Source organism: Protopterus annectens, chromosome 10.part0, assembly GCF_019279795.1.
Source record: "Protopterus annectens isolate FY-2018-M chromosome 10.part0, PAN1.0, whole genome shotgun sequence".
NCBI lineage: Eukaryota > Metazoa > Chordata > Ceratodontiformes > Protopteridae > Protopterus > Protopterus annectens.
In genome coordinates, this window is record NC_056744.1 from 1,005,923,555 (window position 1) to 1,005,944,252 (window position 20,698).

Sequence of the window (20,698 nt, forward strand, 5' to 3'; positions counted from 1 at the left end):
CAAAAAAGATTTATTTTGGCAGATGGATCCAGAAGAAAATTTATGGAGTTATCCTTTTTCCCCCTCTCAGCCCAAGGCCGTAGTGACCACAGACACTTCTCAGATATTGTCGGAGGGAGGCATTTTTTGGGGAAGACAGTCAAGGCACTTGGTCCCCACAAGAGGCCAATTTGCACATCAGTGTCCTAGAACTGAGGGCAATGCCTTTAGTGTTGCAAGCATTTCAGTCTGCCCTTCCTTTAGGGAAAATTGCTAACCAATCAGATAGCATGTCTGTAGTCTGGTATATCAACAAACTGGGGGGAACGAGATCCTACCCTCTATGTTGGGAAGCCCTAAGAGTTTGGCAATGGGCAGTCTCCTCCAACTGCTTTCTGATAGAAATGCGTATCCCGGGGAACTCCAATGTGATTGCAGACAAACTGAGCAGGTGTATCTTTCTGCCTCACAAGTGGTCTCTCAATCCCACTGTAGCAATGAAGATCTTTCGCCAGTGGGGTCAGCCTTGCTACGATCTGTTCGCCTTTCCCATAAACTACAAATGTAGCAGCTACTTTGCCCTAATTCCCCCTCATGGGGAGTCACAGATAGATGCACTTGTTCACGATTGGCCCCGGGACTACTGTATGCCTTTCCCCCAATTTCACTAATTCTCCAGTTTCTGAGTAAAGTCCAATATTTGAGAAGCAAAATGATTCTCTTTTCAGTTTACTGGCTCTGGTTTCTCTTTCTTTGGCCTCACCTCATTCACTGCCCGTGGACTCTGGATCCAACTCCGGACCTGCTTTCTCACCCTTAGGGTTTGGTGCATCCCAGCCTTCAACATCTCAAGCAGATGATGTGGTTTCTCCAATTCCAGTAATTGCCAGGCAGAACAACTTGTCCTCCTCAGTGCAGAAGATACTTCTGGCTTCCCGTAAACCGTCCACCAGAAAAAGTTATCTAAACAAATGGAAAGGATTCCCAATTTGGATGTGTACAAACGGGATTGATCCTTTCTCGGCACCAGTTAATAAGGTTCTGGAATTCTTAGCCATCTTATTTCAATTGGAAGCCTCAGCATCTACAATTAAGGTTCATCTAGCTGCCATTTCAGATTTTCATAATGGTTTTGATGATCATTCGTTGATGTCTCATCTTCTATTCAGATTTTTCTTAAAGGCGCTCAGCATTTAAAACCCCCTTTCAAAGATCCGGTAGCGCCTTGGGATTTGACCTTAATCTTACAATGCCTAGTTCATCAGCCCTTCAAGCCAGCAGCCACTTGTGACCTCAATTTTTATCTTGGAAGACCCTCTTCCTAGTAGCTATCACTTCTGCTAGGAGAATTTCAGAGTTAGAAGCTTTGTGTGTGAACCACCCATATATCATATTTCGCAAAGAAAGAGTATCACTCAGATCCAATCCCTCCTTCCTTCCAAAAGTTGTATCAGAGTCCAGTATCAATCATACCATAGACTTACCAGTCTTCTTTCCAAATTTTTCAAACAAAGGAGAGTACTGCTTGCATATGTTGGACATCCACAGACAGTTGCATTTTTATTTGGACAGAACAAAATCCTCTAGAAAATCAGACCAACTATTTCTACTCTTTTCAGGTACCAGACTGGGCAAACCAGTATCAAAGATCACCGTGTCAAAATGGTTATGAGACTGCATTACCTTTATATACAACCAAAATAAACTCAAACTACAAACAAAAGTTAGAGCTCATTCTACGAGATCTGTTTCCACTTCAGCAGTCTTCCATTCCAGAGCTTCTATGGAAGACATTTGTGCAGCTGCAACTTGGGCTACCTTACATACCTTTATCACTCATTACAAATTAGACATGGTCTGCAGGGGAAGAGCATCCTTTGACTCTATGGTGCTCAGGAATATCCTTCCTTAGGGACGCCCAGGATCTAAAGTATCTGGGGACTCTGTCCCATCAGTCAAGTATAAATGAGGATTGACAACACCAGATAAAGAAGTTATGTTCTTACCATAACATTCCATCTGTGATGTTCATCGTGTTTCAGTGCTGCAGTCATTACACTTGGGTTATCCTGCCGTCAGGTGGTCCCGCAGTCGGCCAGAGTTCCAAAGTCTTGGTCTGACGTTGGTTGCTGTCGCTTCTTCCCTGATGTCAGTGTGCCAGGGGTATATAAGATGCAGCCGACACCATTTTCTTCAGTCTTTCTTACCGCGCGGTGCCCGAAGCAAAAGCAGTTCGCAGGTGCCGGTCAGCCGACTCCTGAGATTTTCGAATTCGAATTTCAGAACAGAAGTCTTCAATAAAGCTAAGTACCTTGTTGGGGAAACTTTTTCTTGCCTCAGACCGATGTCAGTAAAAGTTAATAATTGCATTTCTTGTGGGAAGCAAATACCTCATAAGGATTTTCATTCTTACTGTATTCCATGCCTAGGCCCAGACCATGACGTCACTAGTTTTCGGTTTTGTGCTAGATTTAACAAGCGCACTATTAAACGTCGGTTTGATTTTGCTCGCCATTATTTTGGCCGAAGGTTCAATTACACCATGCCGTTGGAACAACCGATGACCGGAATACACAAAAAACGCAAAGACAAAGATAAGGACAGACATCCCAGGTCCAAAACCGACGATGAAGCCTCTTCTAGGCCAGTCGCCGGTTCTCAGTGAGGCGCTTTCACAGCCCCTGACACCCGCTACCTCAGAGCCACAGGCAGCCTCCGACTCCCACGTGGAGACTTCTAGGCCTCTGGAAACTCAAGGTATTGGACCTATGGAAATGAACCCCTTAGATGGGTCTGGAGCCACTGAGCAGGCATCGGCTTCTGAGAGTGTTTTCAGACCTTCACAGCTTACCATCAAAACAACCACCCCCAGCACCAGTCAAGCCAAATAGGTACTATAGAGTCCCTGACTCTCACAAATTTCTTTATAAAAACCCTGCTGCTGACCCAGAAACTTTTTCCCAGGGTCCTAAAGGGGTAAAGGCTTCCACTGCTAAAAATCCAGTTCCCTCTGACAGGGATTCTAGAGCATTAGATAGATGGGGGAAGAAAGTTTACACTTCTGCAACTTTAGCAGTAAGGGCTTTAAATTGCCAGTTCCACATGCTTAAATACCAACAATAATTAATGTCTCTGTTAAAACAAAAAATGCTTATAAGCTCAGAAGGTCCTGACTTTAGGGAAATGCAGGATTTATTGCATGCAGCTGAACAAGTGGGAAAACATACTCTGCAATGTGGTTTTGATTCATTAAAGGCTTCTTGTAGAGCCGCAGTTACAGGATCTGTGATTCGAAGGCATGCTTGGTTAAAAGAACAAGGTTTACCTGATCATGTTAAGGCAAAATTATTGGTTGCTCCTTTACAGCATGATATCTTGTTTGGTGTTAAGGCAGAAGAGGTATTAAAGAAAATGGAGGATAAGGCAAAATCTATGCAAACAGTGAAGGGTTTCTTACAGGTACAGCCACCTCGATTTAGCAGAAATTGTCCTTCTAAAAAATGGTCCTTTCCAGTGTCAGACAGACCATAAAGAGGCAGATACAGACGCCCAAGAGGCAGATCTCAGCCCCAAGGCTCTTACAGACCACGACAGTGGGGTGCTTCAACCCCAAAAGGAGGAGAAGACAAGTCACAACCTTACAGGAAACAGTCCCAATGACTTCCCCTTTCAAATGCCAAGCACTTACCTTTTGGCAGCTCCCATAGGGGGGAAAACTAGCACTTTTTTCACAAAATTGGCATATAATCACCCAAGACAAATGGGTACTGAATATTGTGTCTCATGGTTACAGGTTCCACTTTCACACTCTACCAGGGCCAAAAGGAATGCCAGACCTGCCACAAAATCAATGGGCAGTGGCACAAAAACAAATTACAGCCCTCATGGACATGAGAGCTATTCAAAAAGTGCCACAACAGGAACAAGGACAAGGATTTTACTCAAAACTTTTCTTGGTCCCCAGAAAGGACAAAGCTTGGAGACCCATTCTGGACCTGTCTACTCTAAATACTTACCTGGATGTTCCAAAATTCAAAATGCTGACACTACAGCAACTTCTTCCCATGCTGGGCAAGAAGGCTTGGCTTGTTACTTTGGACCTCAGAGGCATACCTGTATGTCCCAATCAGACAAAATTGCAGAAGATACCTTAGATTCATAGCTGGCACAATGCATTACCAATTCTCTGCACTGCCCTTTGGCTTATCTACTGTGCACAGGGTCTTCACAAAATGCCTGGCACCAGTAATTGCATTTTGCAGACAAAAAGGAATTCAAATATATCCCTACTTGGACGACTACCTTATTCAAGCAGAGAGCAAGGACATTCTACTAAAGCATCTGGCATTTGTAAAAAGATTACTTATGAGCCTAGGGTACACAATAAACGAAAAGAAGTCAAAACTAGTGCCCTCACAAGACATAATATTCCTGGGTGCAAGCTTAAATACAACTGCCCTGATGGCTTATCTCACACCAGACAAGCAAAGACAACTGACTCAGTACTTTCAATTGATGGGAACAAAAACCCAACTCCCTGCAAGAAACATTCTGCAGGCCTTGGGGTTCATGGCGTCCTGCATACTACTAATACCATATGCCAGACTGCATATGAGGAAATTACAATGGTATCTAAAAAGTATTTGGACTCAACACTGTCACAGTTTGGAAACAGTAATACCACTTATTCCCTGCCTACAGCAGGAGTTTCGATGGTGGGCACAGGCATGTCAACACAACAAGGGACAGCTTTCACTTTACCCACAGCCAGGAAGACACTAACAACAGATGCTTCGGATTATGCCTGGAGAGCACATATGGCAGGAAAATGTATTCAGGGCAAGTGGGCCGCAGACCAAATGCATCTTCACATCAATCAAAAAGAGATGCTAGCTGTACAAAATGCCCTGACAGCTTTCAAGGACCTTCTGCATCCAGGACAACTATTACTAAAGACGGACAACACCACAGTTATGTGGTACATAAACAAGCAAGGGGGCACTCATTGCTATCCCCTCTGCAGACAAGCCATGACTTTGTGGAACACAGCACTGACCTATCAAGTTCATCTGCAAGCACAATTCCTGCCAGGAAAGAAAAATACTCTGGCAGATGACTTAAGCAGAAACATTATGGATCCTCACAAGTGGAAATTATATCCACAAGTATTCCGCATGATAACACAAAAATGGGGGTGCCCAGACATAGATCTTTTTGCCTCCCCTCTAAACTGTCAGCTACAGAAATTCTGCACAAGGACTTACCACACACAAACATGGAAAGTGGATGCTCTCTCGTTCAGCTGAAAAACCCTAAAAGTTTATGCCTTCCCACCTCTGCCTCTCCTTTCAAAGGTACTCCTAAAAGCCAGACAAGAAAGGCCCAAAATGATCCTGATTGCCCCAGACTGGCCACGCCAGCACTGGTACCCGATCTTAAAGAACTTGGCTGAAGGCCCAGCATGGAGTTTACCTCAAATTCCTCATCTTCTGACTCAACAAAACAATCAGATCCTGCACAGCCAGCCCAAAACCTTAAACCTGGCTGCATGGCAGATTACTTAGCCAAGCAGCCAACACCTCTCTCTAAAGCCGTTATGGATGTCATTTTGGAGCCCAGGAGGCCCAGCACCAGGAAATTCTATTCAGAAAAGTGGAAGAGATTCTGCACCTGGAACCAGGCTCAAGGCTTTGACCCTCTTGTTCCAAATATTCCTCAGATATTACAATACTTAACTGAGATGCTGGACAAAGGCCTATCCTTTTCATCAATTAAGATCCATGCCTCTGCCATTTCAGCTCATTACAACACTGATCCTCCTATTTTCTCTCATCCATTATTAAAACAGTACCTCAGAGGGGCTAAAAACATAAGACCACCCCGGAGAGCACCAACACCAACTTGGGACCTCAACTTTGTCTTGGAAAAACTAACTTTACCTCCTTTTGAGCCAGCCAATTCAGCAGAATTAAAATTTGTGTCATGGAAAACTGCTCTGCTTCTGGCAATAACCTCAGCACGAAGAGTCTCAGAGTTACAGGCACTAATGGCAGTGGAACCTTTCATCATTTTTCATCAGGACAGGGTTTCTTTAAGAACAAACCCTACATTTATGCCAAAGGTGGTATCCAGTGTGGCTTTTAACCAAACTATTGATTTGCCAACATTTTATCCAAATCCCCAGAATAAAGGGGTGAGACTTCTGCACTCATTGGACATACACAGGCAGTTATGCTTCTACTTGGACAAAACAAAAGCTTTCAGGAAAACTGAGCAATTGTTTGTAGCATATGCTGCAGGATCACAGGGAAAGGCTATTTCAAAGCAGACCTTTTCAAAGTGGATAGGACACTCTATCCATTTCTGCTACACACAGCATGGAAAAACTGTACCTAACAACATTAGGCCACATTCCACCAGGGCAACAGCCACTTCAACTGCCTACCTTAGAGGAGCACCTACCAAGGATATTTTGGAAGCTGCAACTTGGAGTTCAGTGCACACCTTTACCAAGCATTATCACTTGCCTCTTTACTCTAAATTCAGAGCTGGCTTTGCCACTGCAGTGCTGCAAGGCCTCATAGCCACCCCAAATCCTTTATAGACCCAGCCACCCAACCTCAGCTTTGGGATTCAATCCAAGTGTAATGACTGCAGCAGTGAAACACGATGAACATAGTACAGTTTTGTACCTACCATAAATGTAGATGTTCGAGTGTATTCACTGCTGCAGTCCAGGTTACCCTCCCTCCATCCCCACTTTCTTAGCTGGGACTTATCTATACCTTTCTACCCTATACAACCTATGTGGTGTATTTGCTTGTAACTGAAAGTATTGTTTTTATTTTTTCTGTATGTTTTATTAGCAGTATGTATTGCCTACCTATTTTGGGGCACCTGACATCTGGGGCAAGAAAAACTGAAGAAAATGGCGTCGGCTGCATCTTATAAACCCCTGGCGCACTGACGTCAGGGAAGAAGTGACAGCAACCAACGCCAGACCAAGACTTTGGAACTCTGGCCGACTGCGGGACCGCCTGACGGCAGGATAACCCAAGTGTAATGACTGCAGCAGTGAATACACTCAGACATCTACATTTATGATAGGTACAAAACTGTACTTTGTCAATCTTCAGTCATTCTCGACATCCCACTCTCCTGCCCCTTCCTATAGACTCCTGGAGGTTCAGAACTAGTCCAGGGATTTCATAGGTTTGTTCCGCAGACAGGACTTTTGTATTTTCTTAACTGTTAGGCAAACTTAGTCTGAGGTAATGGGAAGATGGGAAGAAGGGGCAGTATGAGTAGAGCCTTAGCTTGAGAGTTTTTGGCTGGCGCAAGCTTTGTATAATGGCCGAGTCAGTTCCGAGGGACTGGAACTGGACAAATCAGTCAAGAATAAATGAAGATCGACAACACAGATGGAACGTTATGGTAAGAACATAACGTCGTTGTATAAGTAGTGGTCACCCTGCAGGATCCGATACTAGACTGAGTAGAGGAAAGTTACGTACGTCTCTCAGAGTAACTAAAGGTACAAAGACCTGAGATCATTTTGGGATTAAAAAGTTGAGGTATTTGGAGATGGTTTAGGTGAGAGAGGTACATGAAGAAGGAAAAAGTGTTCCTGCCTTATTAGGCCCAATGTTAACATAAATTGGAGGTATAACTTCTTTGGACTTTAAAAAGGTACCACAAAGAATAACTTGTACAAGGCTGAAGGACTTTCTAACCACAGCAGAGATATGGTGATCAAAGGTTGGTTGTCAGTATATTTTCTGAAATCCCTATTGACTGGGTCAAATTTAAGTAGAATATTATCTAAGTGGTTCTCAGGTTGTGATTCTAATTTTACCAAAAGAAATTATGCTGTATTTTTTTTTTAAATTGAGTGTAAGTATACACTTAACACATCAAGCATTTGTTTGGTCGAGACCAGCTGGAGAATTTGCATATCAGAATGTGATTTGATAACCTCCCAGATTTTGCAGTCTATATATTTCTTTCCATTAATGTTCATCCCATTCAAATTTCTCATTTTATTGCACACTTTATACTTCCCACAGGGAAAACATCCTAACTCACCAATTTCCTGTTTAATTTCTCTTAAATCTAATAACTCCTTTAGGTTAAAAAAAACCTACCAAATAAGAAAGTAACCCTGTTTGGGAAAAGTTTACCCAAATTATCATCTTCAGTAATAAAAGGCCATAGGTTATTAACTAAACCTCTGAGATTATCAGAAAAAGGAGAAAATCTGTTCACAAAAAATAAAGCCTCTCTCTCATCTAAGGGATGCCCACTGTTCTTACTAAACATCTTGCTATTATTCCTACCAATTCCAGTGCAGGGATTCATATCAGAACACTCTTTCACCCATATAACCTTAACTTCAGCCTCATGAATAGAACTTTGAGAATACCCCATACTAAGTAACCTATGTCTAACTTTACTAAACTCTATCCCTAATTGGTCTTTGTCATATGTATTAGTGAAAACGCATTTAAATTTCCCGTATGGAAGTGATCTTATCAAATGGGGTGGATGTGAGCTGTTAGCATGCAAAAAAATTTTTCACAACAGTATCCTTATCAAATGGTCTAAACTGTACCTTACCACTAGAGCCCACATATAACTCCACGTCAAGAAATTGCATTGTGTGCCCATGTGTCCTGTGTGTAAATTCTAAACCACAAGAATTTCTGCCCTACTCCTCCATAAATACATCAAAATCTTTGGGATTACCCCTATACACAAACATTAAATCATCTATGTATCATTTGCACAACACCTCTTTCCTTGAAAAACATTTCGTGGGATACATTTTCAAAATGTGCCATGAACAGGATAGCATAAGAATGGGCAAAAGAGGCACCCATAGCATTGCCTTCTGTCTGCAAAAAATACCCTTTATCAAAAACAAAATAATTATGAGTGAGGGAAAACTCCAAAAGCTGAATGATGAAAGAAGTATGAGGCCCTTCCCCTAGCATTTTGAAAACAGCCTCCAATCCCCATTTGATGTTAATATTAGTATATATAGAGAGGTACATGGAGAAGGAGAAAGTTTTCCTGCCTTATTAGATCCACCGTTAACATAGAGTGGCAGTACAACTTCTTTGGACTTTAAAAAGGTACCACAAAGAATAACTTGTAAAAGGCTGAAGGACTTTCTAACCACAACAGAGATATGGTGATCAAAGGTTAGTTGTCAGTGTATTTGCTGAAATCCCTGTTGACTGGGTCAAATTTAAGTAGAATATTATCTAAGTAGTTCGCAGGTTATGATTCTAATTTTACCAAAAGAAATTATGCTGCATTTTTTTTTTTATTGGTATACACCTAACACATCAAGCATTTGTTTGGTCAAGACCCAGCTGGAGAATTTACATATCAGAATGTGATTTGATAACCTCCCAGATTTTGCAGTCATCAACAAACTCGGTTAGCCAAAATCCATTGATAGCAACTTCTGAGTGAAAGATGGTTATGACAGAGATGTGGGAGCCCAGGACAGAGCCCTTTAAGATACCAGTGGTAATATTTCCCCTACACATTGCTTGTACCGCTGGCATTAATGATATAAATTCTATCAGTTTACCAAAATTGTGTATGGATTAATGTTAAGATGAAAGCTGTTATTTTTGTCTAACTATATCTTATCCTTTTGTAGTTTAAAGGCTAAAGCAACAGTTTCTAAAGTACATGACTGCACTTGCAAGAGTACTTAAAGTAAGACGAAAGTATACTATAAACTATTATCACATGTGATGTGTGATGCAGTTAGGGAGACAGCCAGCTCCATCTTAGAAAAGAAAACAAACCGTAGTAAAGTTTTATTATTTTCATGTATACATATATGTTTTCTTTTTAACACTGATCATTCACTCCAACATTACATAAATTGCTCAATTCCTGCCTTCCCTTAAACCTCACTTCTCTTCCTGAACATTGTTCTTCATGTATTGTTCCCACAAATTCCATCTGTTTCTATTTACCTTCCCTTTTCTAAAGATCCTCCTTCCAGTTCTTTTACCTCCTTTACAATATTCAGTACATACAGTTAGTTTAAATTTTGATTTACATTTTCCAGTAACTGCTTTTTGGGGCAAACAGTAACATTAAACTTAAAAAGGCATTTCTGTGTCGAGGCAGTTCAGATCCTATGTCCAAGCTCACGAGAATCATTTTCTTAGTTACAACCACTTGCTCCACCAAACAGTTCTGACAAAGTACTCTGTATAGAATTTTAAAGTATGCCAAGTCATTGCATTCCCAGTTACCTCTGTCTTCCATCAGACTCTACCTGAGGAAGACTCTGAAATCTGCTCCTTGGGTTATAAAAATATCTGTACAAACACATAAAAGCAAAAATCCTCACCATTCCAGACTTTGTTGTATGCTTGTGAGTCATACAGATGTCCTTCTACTGTTCCATTATGTATTGACTTTCCAGTCTGTCTTTCCAAACGTTTCTGTCCTCCTCTGACATCTCATTTATTGTTTTGTTGAATTTCGTATTTCACATGAGTTTCATGTTTCACATGTATTTCTGCACTTCATGACTTTATGAAAGGCAGGGTTGTGGTCCACCATCAGCTTGTCAAGCACTTTCTTGGTTATCTGTGATGAACCCTTTCTCTGCATGTGACCTGAACTTCATGCTTGGCAGGATTGCCTCTTTACCTTTCTAGCCCACTGGATTCAGTGGCAATAAAGTCTTTATCTCAGAAAATGCCTTTTTTGTGTGGTTGCTGTCTCACCTGCTTACAGAATCATGGTGCTGCTTGACGTCATGTGTGAAAAACGTTATTTAATCTTTCACTAGAATTAGATGACCCATAGGACTAACCCATATTTCCTTCCAAAAGTGGTTTCCATATTGTTCTTGAAACAAGCCTTTCTTCTCCATTTTTTCTTTGTCAGAGCAGAAAGAGCCCTTCCCAACTGTGTGTGCTCAGAATTGCCTAATGTGAATGCCTGAGTTTAGGAAAACTAAACTGTTGTTTCTGCCATTTACTCTGGAGGAAAATTTAACAGATAGCAACAAAGCCTTTTCCATTTAATATTTAAAGATCATTTAGACTTTTTGAATGTTAAAATTTATAAAGACCAAACTGTGGATAAGGTAGGGTGAGACATTTTTTGAAAACCAGTAGATATTAGTAATTAATTGCATATTAAAAAATGGTCACCCAGTAACGTGAAGTAAAAGAAACTGAAAGGAAGAATTCTTGATGAGTGTGAAGAATATGAGTGACTTAGACTGACAGTGTAGGATATAAAAGAATACTTTATGGAAAGGTAACGCTCTAAAAATGATGAACTTGTAGTTAGAATATTACCAAGCAGACAGATGAATGTGCTCTGAAACCATATTTGATGATGTGGAAGCTAGGCAACTTATTGTAAGGGATAGGCACAACAACAATCAGATAACACTCATAACTGAATACAATTGTACCAGCAGAGTGGTACTAAATATCTTTAAGGCAAATGCAGTAAACTCTCGGTTAACTAACACCCATGGGGATATGCCGGATAGCTGTAATTTCTGCTTGCTTGAGAGTTACTGTTAAAAGTAGGCCTGACTAATGTTGTACCCTATACTATTCATTTGGTTTGACTTGTTCTTAGGTTGGTGAATGAAGGAATGTATTCCTATCTTCCTTTTTAAAACTAAAAACATAAGGTATGTTATGTTTCTGCGGGGGGGGGGGGGTGGACAGAAAGTGCAACACATGAAAATCCCACTGTATTTCTTTGTTTTTTTTTTTTTTCTGGTTGCTTGAGTTCCAGTTAACTGAGAGTTTACTGTAGAGAGATTTTTCTGCTGCCTACAGGTGTTGCCATGGTGGTTTGTCAGTCACATCTGTTTTGCTTCAGGTGGGTAAAAAGTTTAAAAGAATTATTTAATCAGATAGCGGTAGGAGGTGAATGTGCCAGTAACAGCAGTAATGAAGGTTATATGTACTGTAATACATATGAATATTTGGGCTGAAGTCATACTTTCATGATCTCTGATACTGAGTAGAGGTTTTATATTTGTAATATATCATGCTCAATGAAAGCTGATGCTTATCTAGCAAAAAGTTAATGTGAAAATTTTCACATGAATAAAATGGAATGGACTTTAATTGCCTGCATTGTAGAGCATTGAAATGAGATCAGAAAAAAATATGTAACTAATGCATTAGCTAGGTATAATGTAGGAGCACACATAATCATAACCCCAAACCTACTGACTTTAGAAATGTATTGTTATGAGAAGAAAGTAAGTGACAGCTGAGATCGGATGCTGTGTAGTGCTAGGGACTTGGTGAGATTATCATCAAACCACCAAAAAAGAAAAGATCCTTAATATGTTTGTTATTATGTAATACATATATCCTGTCCAAGTTGTTCCTGCCTAGCACCCATTGTATGCCAGGGTAGGTTATAGCTCCCTGTGATATGAAACCGGATGAACTAGGTATTAAAAATGGGTGGATGGATAGATGGTTTGACAGACAGACTGACTTCTGCAGTGGATAGATTTAATTGTAGATTACTGCCATTTTATCAGGCAGTGATTGTTACTCATTCCACGTGTCCTGCCAGGGATTCATCTTTTTTTTTTCTCTCCACAGGTTGGAACAGATAGCATGATTGATGCATTCACTCAGATAGGAGAGAGGACATCAATTAAACATTCAATTATTGGGACGTCATGCAACATCAGTGAAAAAGTAAAAATTACAAATTCCATAATCATGAATGGGGTGACCATAGAGGATGGGTAAGTGTCATTGTAACTGCAGCTGTTCTTCCTGTCTGCATCTTGTAATTGTGGGGCTTTTCCATAGTCATATTTGTTAGACTATTGTTGTCTTACTTATAAGTACTCTGTTAGTGAGGCTACTTTATCCATTATCCATTAGTGAAATCGTATTGGTAGTTAGAAAAGAATTTGCATTTCTTCAGGTTGCATAGGTTACATATAAACCCATATTATTTGCTTTATTTCCATATTTACGTATATCTTAATGCATTTTGGATTTTTTTTTTCTGAATTGCAGTAGTCTCACACAGGAGAGGTTAAGTGTCTTGTCTTGGGTAGTCCAAGACCAGCTTTATATAAGAAAATGAGAGGCATTATCCACATTTTTGATGTTCATTCAGTTCACCTGTAAACTGAATAATGGAATTTGCTGGCAATGTTTGTATGAAAAGATAAATGTATGGAGCTGCAGCTCTTGAGGATGTGGAGTACCAACAAGTAGTTATGGAGCAAGTTAAGCAGACGTTCATAAAGGGGCAGGAGAGACAATTAAATAACCTGATCAAATGAATATGTAAATCGCTGTATCTACAGGCCACAGCCACTTTTCTGCCCGATTGCTACAAGTTCCAAAATACTTTCTCATTGCAAGTGAAAAGCTCCATCAGTAGTGGGTGTTTTTTATATCCTTTTTTTCTTTGACTATGAGGATAATTACCTTCTTCATATTTGCAACACTAAGCAGTATTTTCCTGCTGGCCATTAGAGATGGAACACTTTAAGTCACCACATCTGAGTAACAAACTAACATTCTTAGTAGATGAATGTGTTTTTTTTTTATTATTGTTGTTTAGGAGGGCACAAGCATTTTCTGTTTTTCTTAGCGAAGTAAGGGAAGTGTACTGACTTGTACGTACGTGTTCAACAAGCCAAACATAAAAATTAGCCATTTAAGAGGTAACTGTGTCAGTGCAGCCATCATCCAGAAAGCATATATGCAGCAGCATAAAAACTTGACAGAACATGGAGAAACAAACAAGAAAAAAATAAGCATCAGTTTTGAACTTGCAGGTAGTTTGTATAGCTCTGTATTGGGTTATATATCAAGTAAACACAAATAACCATGACAGAATCCCTGCTGAAGAAGATATTTGACAGCAGTTACATTTGATGTAACAGTGACAAATCTGATTTCACTGGCCGATTCTGCAAACGTTTTTCAAAAAATAATTGAAGCTCAGTCCTTTGCCACAAGTTTATCTGAATTTAGCAATTAGCAGCAGTGTGTTTAGGGAGATTTTTACATGGATATCCAGTAAAGCAGAGGCAGCCAATGTAAAGAAGTAAAATTTTAGCTGAACTAGACTTTCCAGCCTTCTAGCATAAGTAAGTTTGTTAATTTCTTCCTGAATCACATCTTCTCATTTGTAACTTTTAGCTCAAGACTGTCGGGATAACAGTTCCCTGATGCAGGTCACAGAATATATCACAAAATTTGATGTTTTCTTTGTGGTCCACATGTCTGATGTAGGAATAATCTTTTTTTCCTGAAGCAGCAGATTTAAACAGAGTTGATGGCAAATGGGGATTGGGATACCAAAAGTGTCCTGTGTGAATGCACCATTAGATATGAAACCAAGACTTTCAGTTCAGGATGAAGAATGGAGCAAATGGTTAAGATGTGCAGGAGAGTTTGGTGAATGAAGGGCACTAGCATCATTAAATGATGATGGGAGTGGGGCAGTGCACTGATTGATGTGAGTATGCCAGCTTGGACTCGAGCTTCACTCCATTTAGTACTTCAAAAGTGTGCATGTACTGTAATGGGGCACAAACAGTCTGAGATGTTTGCCAGTGATATTTCCTTTTGCTTTCATTTTTAACTTGCACATGGGGTGCATAGGTCTGCTTATTTACAACCATTATAATCATATCAAAGATTCAGTAGCAATTTACACATCCATTTTGGAACTTCATAATGGCACTCATGTATCTGCTGCTATATTTATTTCCAGTGAAAGCTGTATGGGATGTTCATCATATTGATCACTGCTACAGTAGCCTTAGCTATATGGGTTATGTCCTGCAAAGGATATAACAGCCAGACAGCTTCCAAAGCTTCAAAGCATCTTCCATATGCTCAAACTGTCAGTCAGCTGGAGGTGAGCTGACGAAAAAAAAAATATGCTTGGATGCCAAGCCCTATAGAAGTTAATCCTACTGCTGCTAAACATTTGGCTATTTCCAGTCCTACTTTTTTTGACAAAGATGGGAAGATTATTGATAAATATGTGAAAAAGGTGTATGCTTCTGCAACTTTTTTTTTTTTTCAGAATTTGGAGTTGTCATGCTCATATGTTAAAGTTTATTCTGACTAATTGTGAAATTACAAGGAATGTTTTGTCTGCAGTTTCTTCTTGTAAGGAAAAATATGCTTTAAATAATTTAGTTTTTTCTATTGTACAAATCACTACTTATTGTTTACGGTGTGTGAATAACTTGGTTGATGCTTCTTCCAGGGCTGTGGCCACTGGTACAGTTTTGAGGAGGTTTGCCTGGCTACATTCTTAGAACCTGACAAATGATGTGAAAAATGTGATTTTAAATTCTCCTTTGGATAAAGATGTAGTTTTTGGTTCCTCTGCTGCCGAGGTTATCAAAAAGTTAGATGAAAGAGGAAAGTTGATACAGAAGTCTCTAAGATTTTTCAGCCCTTCTTTTCCAAAATTTCTAACCCCTTATTCAGTTTTGTCAAAAAAACAAAATAAACAGTCTCAATAAAATACATGTAAAACAAGTGTTTAAGAAGAAATGGCAGAGGTATTTCAAAAATAATTCAGGAACACCCCTAACCAAGGAGAGTCCAAAAAGTCAGAATAACTATTTATGGCACCTTGTAACTCAGAGGGAATCAGATCACTTCCCCTTTGCAAACTAGCTATGTTGGTTTGGGATGTATCTTCACAGCACAATCTCACTCTCCAGGCATCCTACATTCCATCAGAGCAAAACTGTGTGGCAAACAAGCTGAGCAGGACAAGGACAGACCCTCATGAATGGAAACTAGATCAGAAAGTCTTCCAAGATTTGATCTGTCTGTGGGAAATTCCTCAGTAGACCTATTTGCCTTCTCTCTGAATAATCACCTGGTAAGATTCTGCTCCAGGACTCCATTTTAAGAAGGCCTGAAAGACAGATGCCACTTCTTTTCCTTGGACAAGAATGTTCTTGTATGCTTTTCATCCCTTTCTTCTGATATCCAGGGTACTTCTAAAAATTCAGAATCAATCCTCAGAGATCATTGTGGTGACTCCCTTCTAGCCCAGGTAACAGTTGTTCTCCCTTCTTTTGGAAATGACCAGGGGCAATTACCACAAGCTTCCTCACAGAATGTATCTGCTCACACAAGATCAGGCATGTTTGATACACCCTGACCTGATTCAACTTCAGATGACTGCCTGGATGATAGGATCTTAATTCCCTTTATGCACCTTTTCACAGAGGATGTGCAGCAGGTACTAATGGAGGCACGAAAACCTACTAGATAATCATATAATAGCAAATGGAAAAGGTTTTCTAGTTGGTGTCAACAACATAACCAGCCCCCAATTCAGAGCTAGTTGTTCTGTGATTTTACAATATTTTTGTGAGTTACTATCTTATGGCCTTCATCAAGGTTCATTTATTAGCCATTTCAGTATGTCTCCCAAAGGGGTCTCCTCTTTCAATGCATTATCATGACAAAATGTCTTGGAAGGGGTTTTGCTTAAGAGGCCTTCAAAAACATTGACGCCCCTCCTTAGGGTCTTAATTTTGTGTAAGAAAAGCTAACACTTGCTCCATTTGAGCCAGTTAACCTTGTTTGACTTGAGGTTCTTAACATGGAAAATAGTTTTACTGATTGCTCTGACCTCTGCAAGAAGGGTGTTTGAGTTGCAAGCTCTTATGGCGAGTCAGCCCTATCTCATTTTCCAGAGAGTTAGGGGTTTTTTGAGAACTCATCTTTCTTTTATGTTTAAAGTGGTATCTGAGTTTACTTTAAGCCGAACTTTCCATCTGCCCATTTTCTTTCCTGAACCAAAAATTGAGGGGGAAAGGATATTCCATACCATGGATGTCCTCGAGCAACTCTGGTACTGTCTTGACAGAAGTAAATCTTTCAGATCTTCAGATTAATTGTTCATTTCTTGTGAAAGTAAGAAGAAGGGACAACACATGTCAAAACAGTCTGTTTCCCAATGGTTGTCTAAGGCTATTATCTTTTGTTATACTCACCAAAATAAAGCTATTCCAGGCAAGGTCAAGGCCCACTCTGCCAGGGTCTTGGCTTCATCTTTGGCTTTTTGGAAAGGACTGGATTGTAGAAGGATTCTAGAAGCAGCAGCATGGTCCTTGACGTCATGTGTGAAAAACCTTAATCTTTCACTAGAATTAGATGGCCCATAGGACTAACCCATATTTCCTTCCAAAAGTGGTTTCCATATTGTTCTTGAAACAAGCCTGTCTTCTCCATTTTTTCTTTGTCAGAGCAGAAAGAGCCCTTTCCAACTGTGTGTGCTCAGAATACATTTACAGGGCATTGCAAGCTTGATTCCTTCTTTAGGTCCATATGAGGCTTTACTAGGGTCATTATCCAGGAGCTCCTGGATAATTATCCTTACACCCCCAAATGTAGTAAGCTGGGGCAATCTACCCATATAGCTAAGGTTACTGCAACAGTGATCAATATGATGAACATAGTACAGTTATATAACTAAACTTACATAACAGTAGATGTTCAAATAGTCACTGTTACAGTAGCCACTCCCTCTCCCTTGTGTTTTGGTGTGTTTTTTATGCCAGGGTTTGGGCTTTTTTTTTTTTTTGCTGTTCCTAGAATTGCTTTTTCAAGGCCCAGCCTCCCTCTATCTGTTGGCATGAAAGCTGTGAATAACATAATGCTCAAACCAATCTTTTTAGTCATCTCAGCTCAAACTGACTGATGATTTTGGCAGGTGGGAGGTGTTGTAAACTTTGGAAGCTGTCCAGCTGTTATATCCTTGGCAGAATATAGCCCATATATCTAAGGCTACTTAAGCAGTGATCATTTGAATAACTACTTTTAAGGTAAGTATATTTCCACCACTGTACTATCGTCTTCTCCTTGCCTATGTTGAAATATTAATTTTGTATTTTGGGCTCTGCAAGTCAGGTAGGTTCTCTAGATTTTTAATTCCCATTTAATTGTAGGAGAACAGCTAGACTAAAGATAAAAATATTAATCCCCTGTAGTGGCAGTTATTTATTCTTTTCTTAGAAAGCTGTTGTGGGGCCCTTAGTACATAATGGAAGTGGTTAGACAGTTCTTCCATGCAGTATTGGTCAGTCTCTGATCAGATAGATGCTTTCCTGTTGAAAACATTTGTTTTTCAAAGGAGTAGCCAGTGTATTTCAAAACTGCCAGAAGCACCACCATTATGTCTCCTGGATGCAAAATAATTGGAAGCTTAATCCAGATTAAATGAACATGCTGAATTGACTGGACAAATCATTTTTGGTGGGAAGCCCACCGTTATCCCCTTATTTAAATGGTACTCGCACTATCCCACTATTATAATGGAAAATGAGAAGCCCTACATCTTCAAGTCTGTGCCTTTGCTAACAGTAATTCCCTGTGTAAAGCAATGGTCAGGGAGTTGCAAATTGGAAAAATGGACTTAGTGAGTTGAAACCTTATCCATTTTATACTCAAGCAAGGGAAATGAGCCCACATGCATCAGACTGCTTTTCTTTGAGATAATGTGGCCCAACTTCATTTAAAATTGCAAAGAAAACAGGCCAGAGTTCCCTGAAAAAAATGTGTCCTGTATGCACTGTTTAAGTTGTGGTGCATTTGATGTGTCTTATTCTCTGGAGTAAACATCAGTTCTGCTTTAATGTACTGCAGTTAGACCCATTATGTTGACATGCAGAGTAAAAGCTAGCATCCACTGTTAATCCACATGCCTTCTAAGTTAGTGAAAGCTGTATGATAAATCAGGACTTATCTCTCAAGATGCTAAAAATGCTCTTACTAAATTAAACAGGAGGCTCCAGACCCTGATCAAATCAGCCAAGACCAAATATGGTGAAAAATAGCCACCCAGGTGAAGGATGATCACAAGCCTTTTTTTTTACTTTGTTAGACACCTCAGAAACCATGCCTAGCTCTGCTCAGAACTAATAGTAAATACAATTACATACTCAGACACAGAGGACGTAGCCAGTCTACTAGTGGGCAAATTCTGCTCTAACTTCATTCCTCTCCCCTGCTGAAGTTCCCAGATCATATACCTGAGGTGCATTTTCTAAAGTCAAGCACACTACTTTCAAGGGGCTGGATAACATACCAGGCAACCTACTATTAAGCCTGAAAGAAGACGTGTCGGACTCCCTGCAGAAGTTATTTAATATCAGCCTCCAGACAGGCTTTGTGCCTGTTGAATTAATGACAGCAACTGTCAATCCTTTGCACAAAGGTGGGATGTCAGTGGACCTGCGTAATTATAGACCCATAAGTGTGACCAGCCTAATAGTTAAGGCTATGGAAGGGATCATTATGGAATTAATAAATAATGACATAGGCAACCTACACTCAAACCAAGCCGATTTACATTCATTGTGGGCAGATCCAGCCTACTTAACCTGGTTGATTTTTTTTTTTTTTGGAAAGCTATGAAGTCAATTGATGAGGTTATATTGGTGCACAGCGTATATCTAGATCTCGCCAAAGGGTTCATCATCTTTCCACACTCTGGTGTCATTGATAAATTTTCCCAGCTAAATGTAAATCTCTTATGTAACAAGTTGGATAGTGAACCAATTCACAAATAGAACCCAGGAAATTAGCGTGGGTGACTCTACCTCCTCCAAAAGACCAGTAAGTAGCAATGTAATCCAGGGTTCAGTCCTAGGGCCATTCCTCTTTGGCATTTACTTCTTTAAAGTCAAAACAATGTTAAACATTTATGGCTGACCAATATTGAAGATGAATGTAAGTATGCTACCATCATAAATTCCCAAGGGGTCAAAGAATAAATATGGATGTAAGGTAAGTAGTAATGCTAGCCATAATGGCATACTACAATAACAGACAGTATAACAGAAACATAGAATAAGATTAATGGACAGTAATCACATACAGAAAATTAACAGTACATTGAACAGATATAGTAAACATCATATATATAATCTGGGAAAATGTCAGGCCACTGTACTTGTTTTCTTTCCAGACTGTTTGCTTATAAAGTACAAATGAGTGGCAGACATCGGCATGCATAGTGTCTCTGATCTGCATTGTGCTGTATTTCACTGAGATTTGTTCTTTCTTGTAAGATGATGAGCGCAGTAGTGTGGACTGATGTTATGAAAATGTTTAACACATGCTACAGAGAGAAAGCTGATGCTGCTTTAACGAGTCTTCAGTAGATACCCAGGAACCATTTTTCACTGACCTAGAGTTGAGACAGCAATACTTTAGTCCCTCCTACAGGCAGAGCCACTCAAGTCCATCCTTTTACTTCACAAAGTAATGCATACAGGTTACCTGTATATGCTGTGTCAGCAGGAAACCCACAAGCAATAACAGTTTATACTTGTAACATTTTCTAGGATTGCTGTTTGTTTTTTTTTTTTGTTCTACTACAGAATTTTAGAAACATGAACATTTCATCTCACATTCCTGAGCAGAAAATGCATGTTGATGACAGTGACACTGGAACATTAACAAAAGTGAAAGCAACATTTAAAGAAATTCTTCCTGAAAAAAATATGTTCATTAAACATAATTCCCATTACTATACCTAATGATGAGTTACAGATTCTTGAATGCTGAACTGGTGGCAGTGGAGCAGAATGTCTACCCACAGCAGTGGTAACCGAGATTTATTTATTGACTGGTTACTGGAAGGGCATCCTGTGGTGGAGATACTGAATGTCCCA

General features: G+C 39.8%; 1 protein-coding gene across 1 annotated transcript in view; it reads left to right on the forward strand.

Annotated features, from left to right (window-relative positions):
- EIF2B3 (eukaryotic translation initiation factor 2B subunit gamma) overlaps nucleotides 1–20,698 on the forward strand; it is a 1,604,034-nt gene that overhangs the window by 1,222,107 nt on the left and 361,229 nt on the right. Inside the window, exon 10 of the mRNA XM_044085761.1 lies at nucleotides 12,609–12,757. Within this exon, the coding sequence (XP_043941696.1) occupies nucleotides 12,609–12,757 (149 nt within the window). The remainder of the gene's footprint in view (nucleotides 1–12,608; nucleotides 12,758–20,698) is intronic.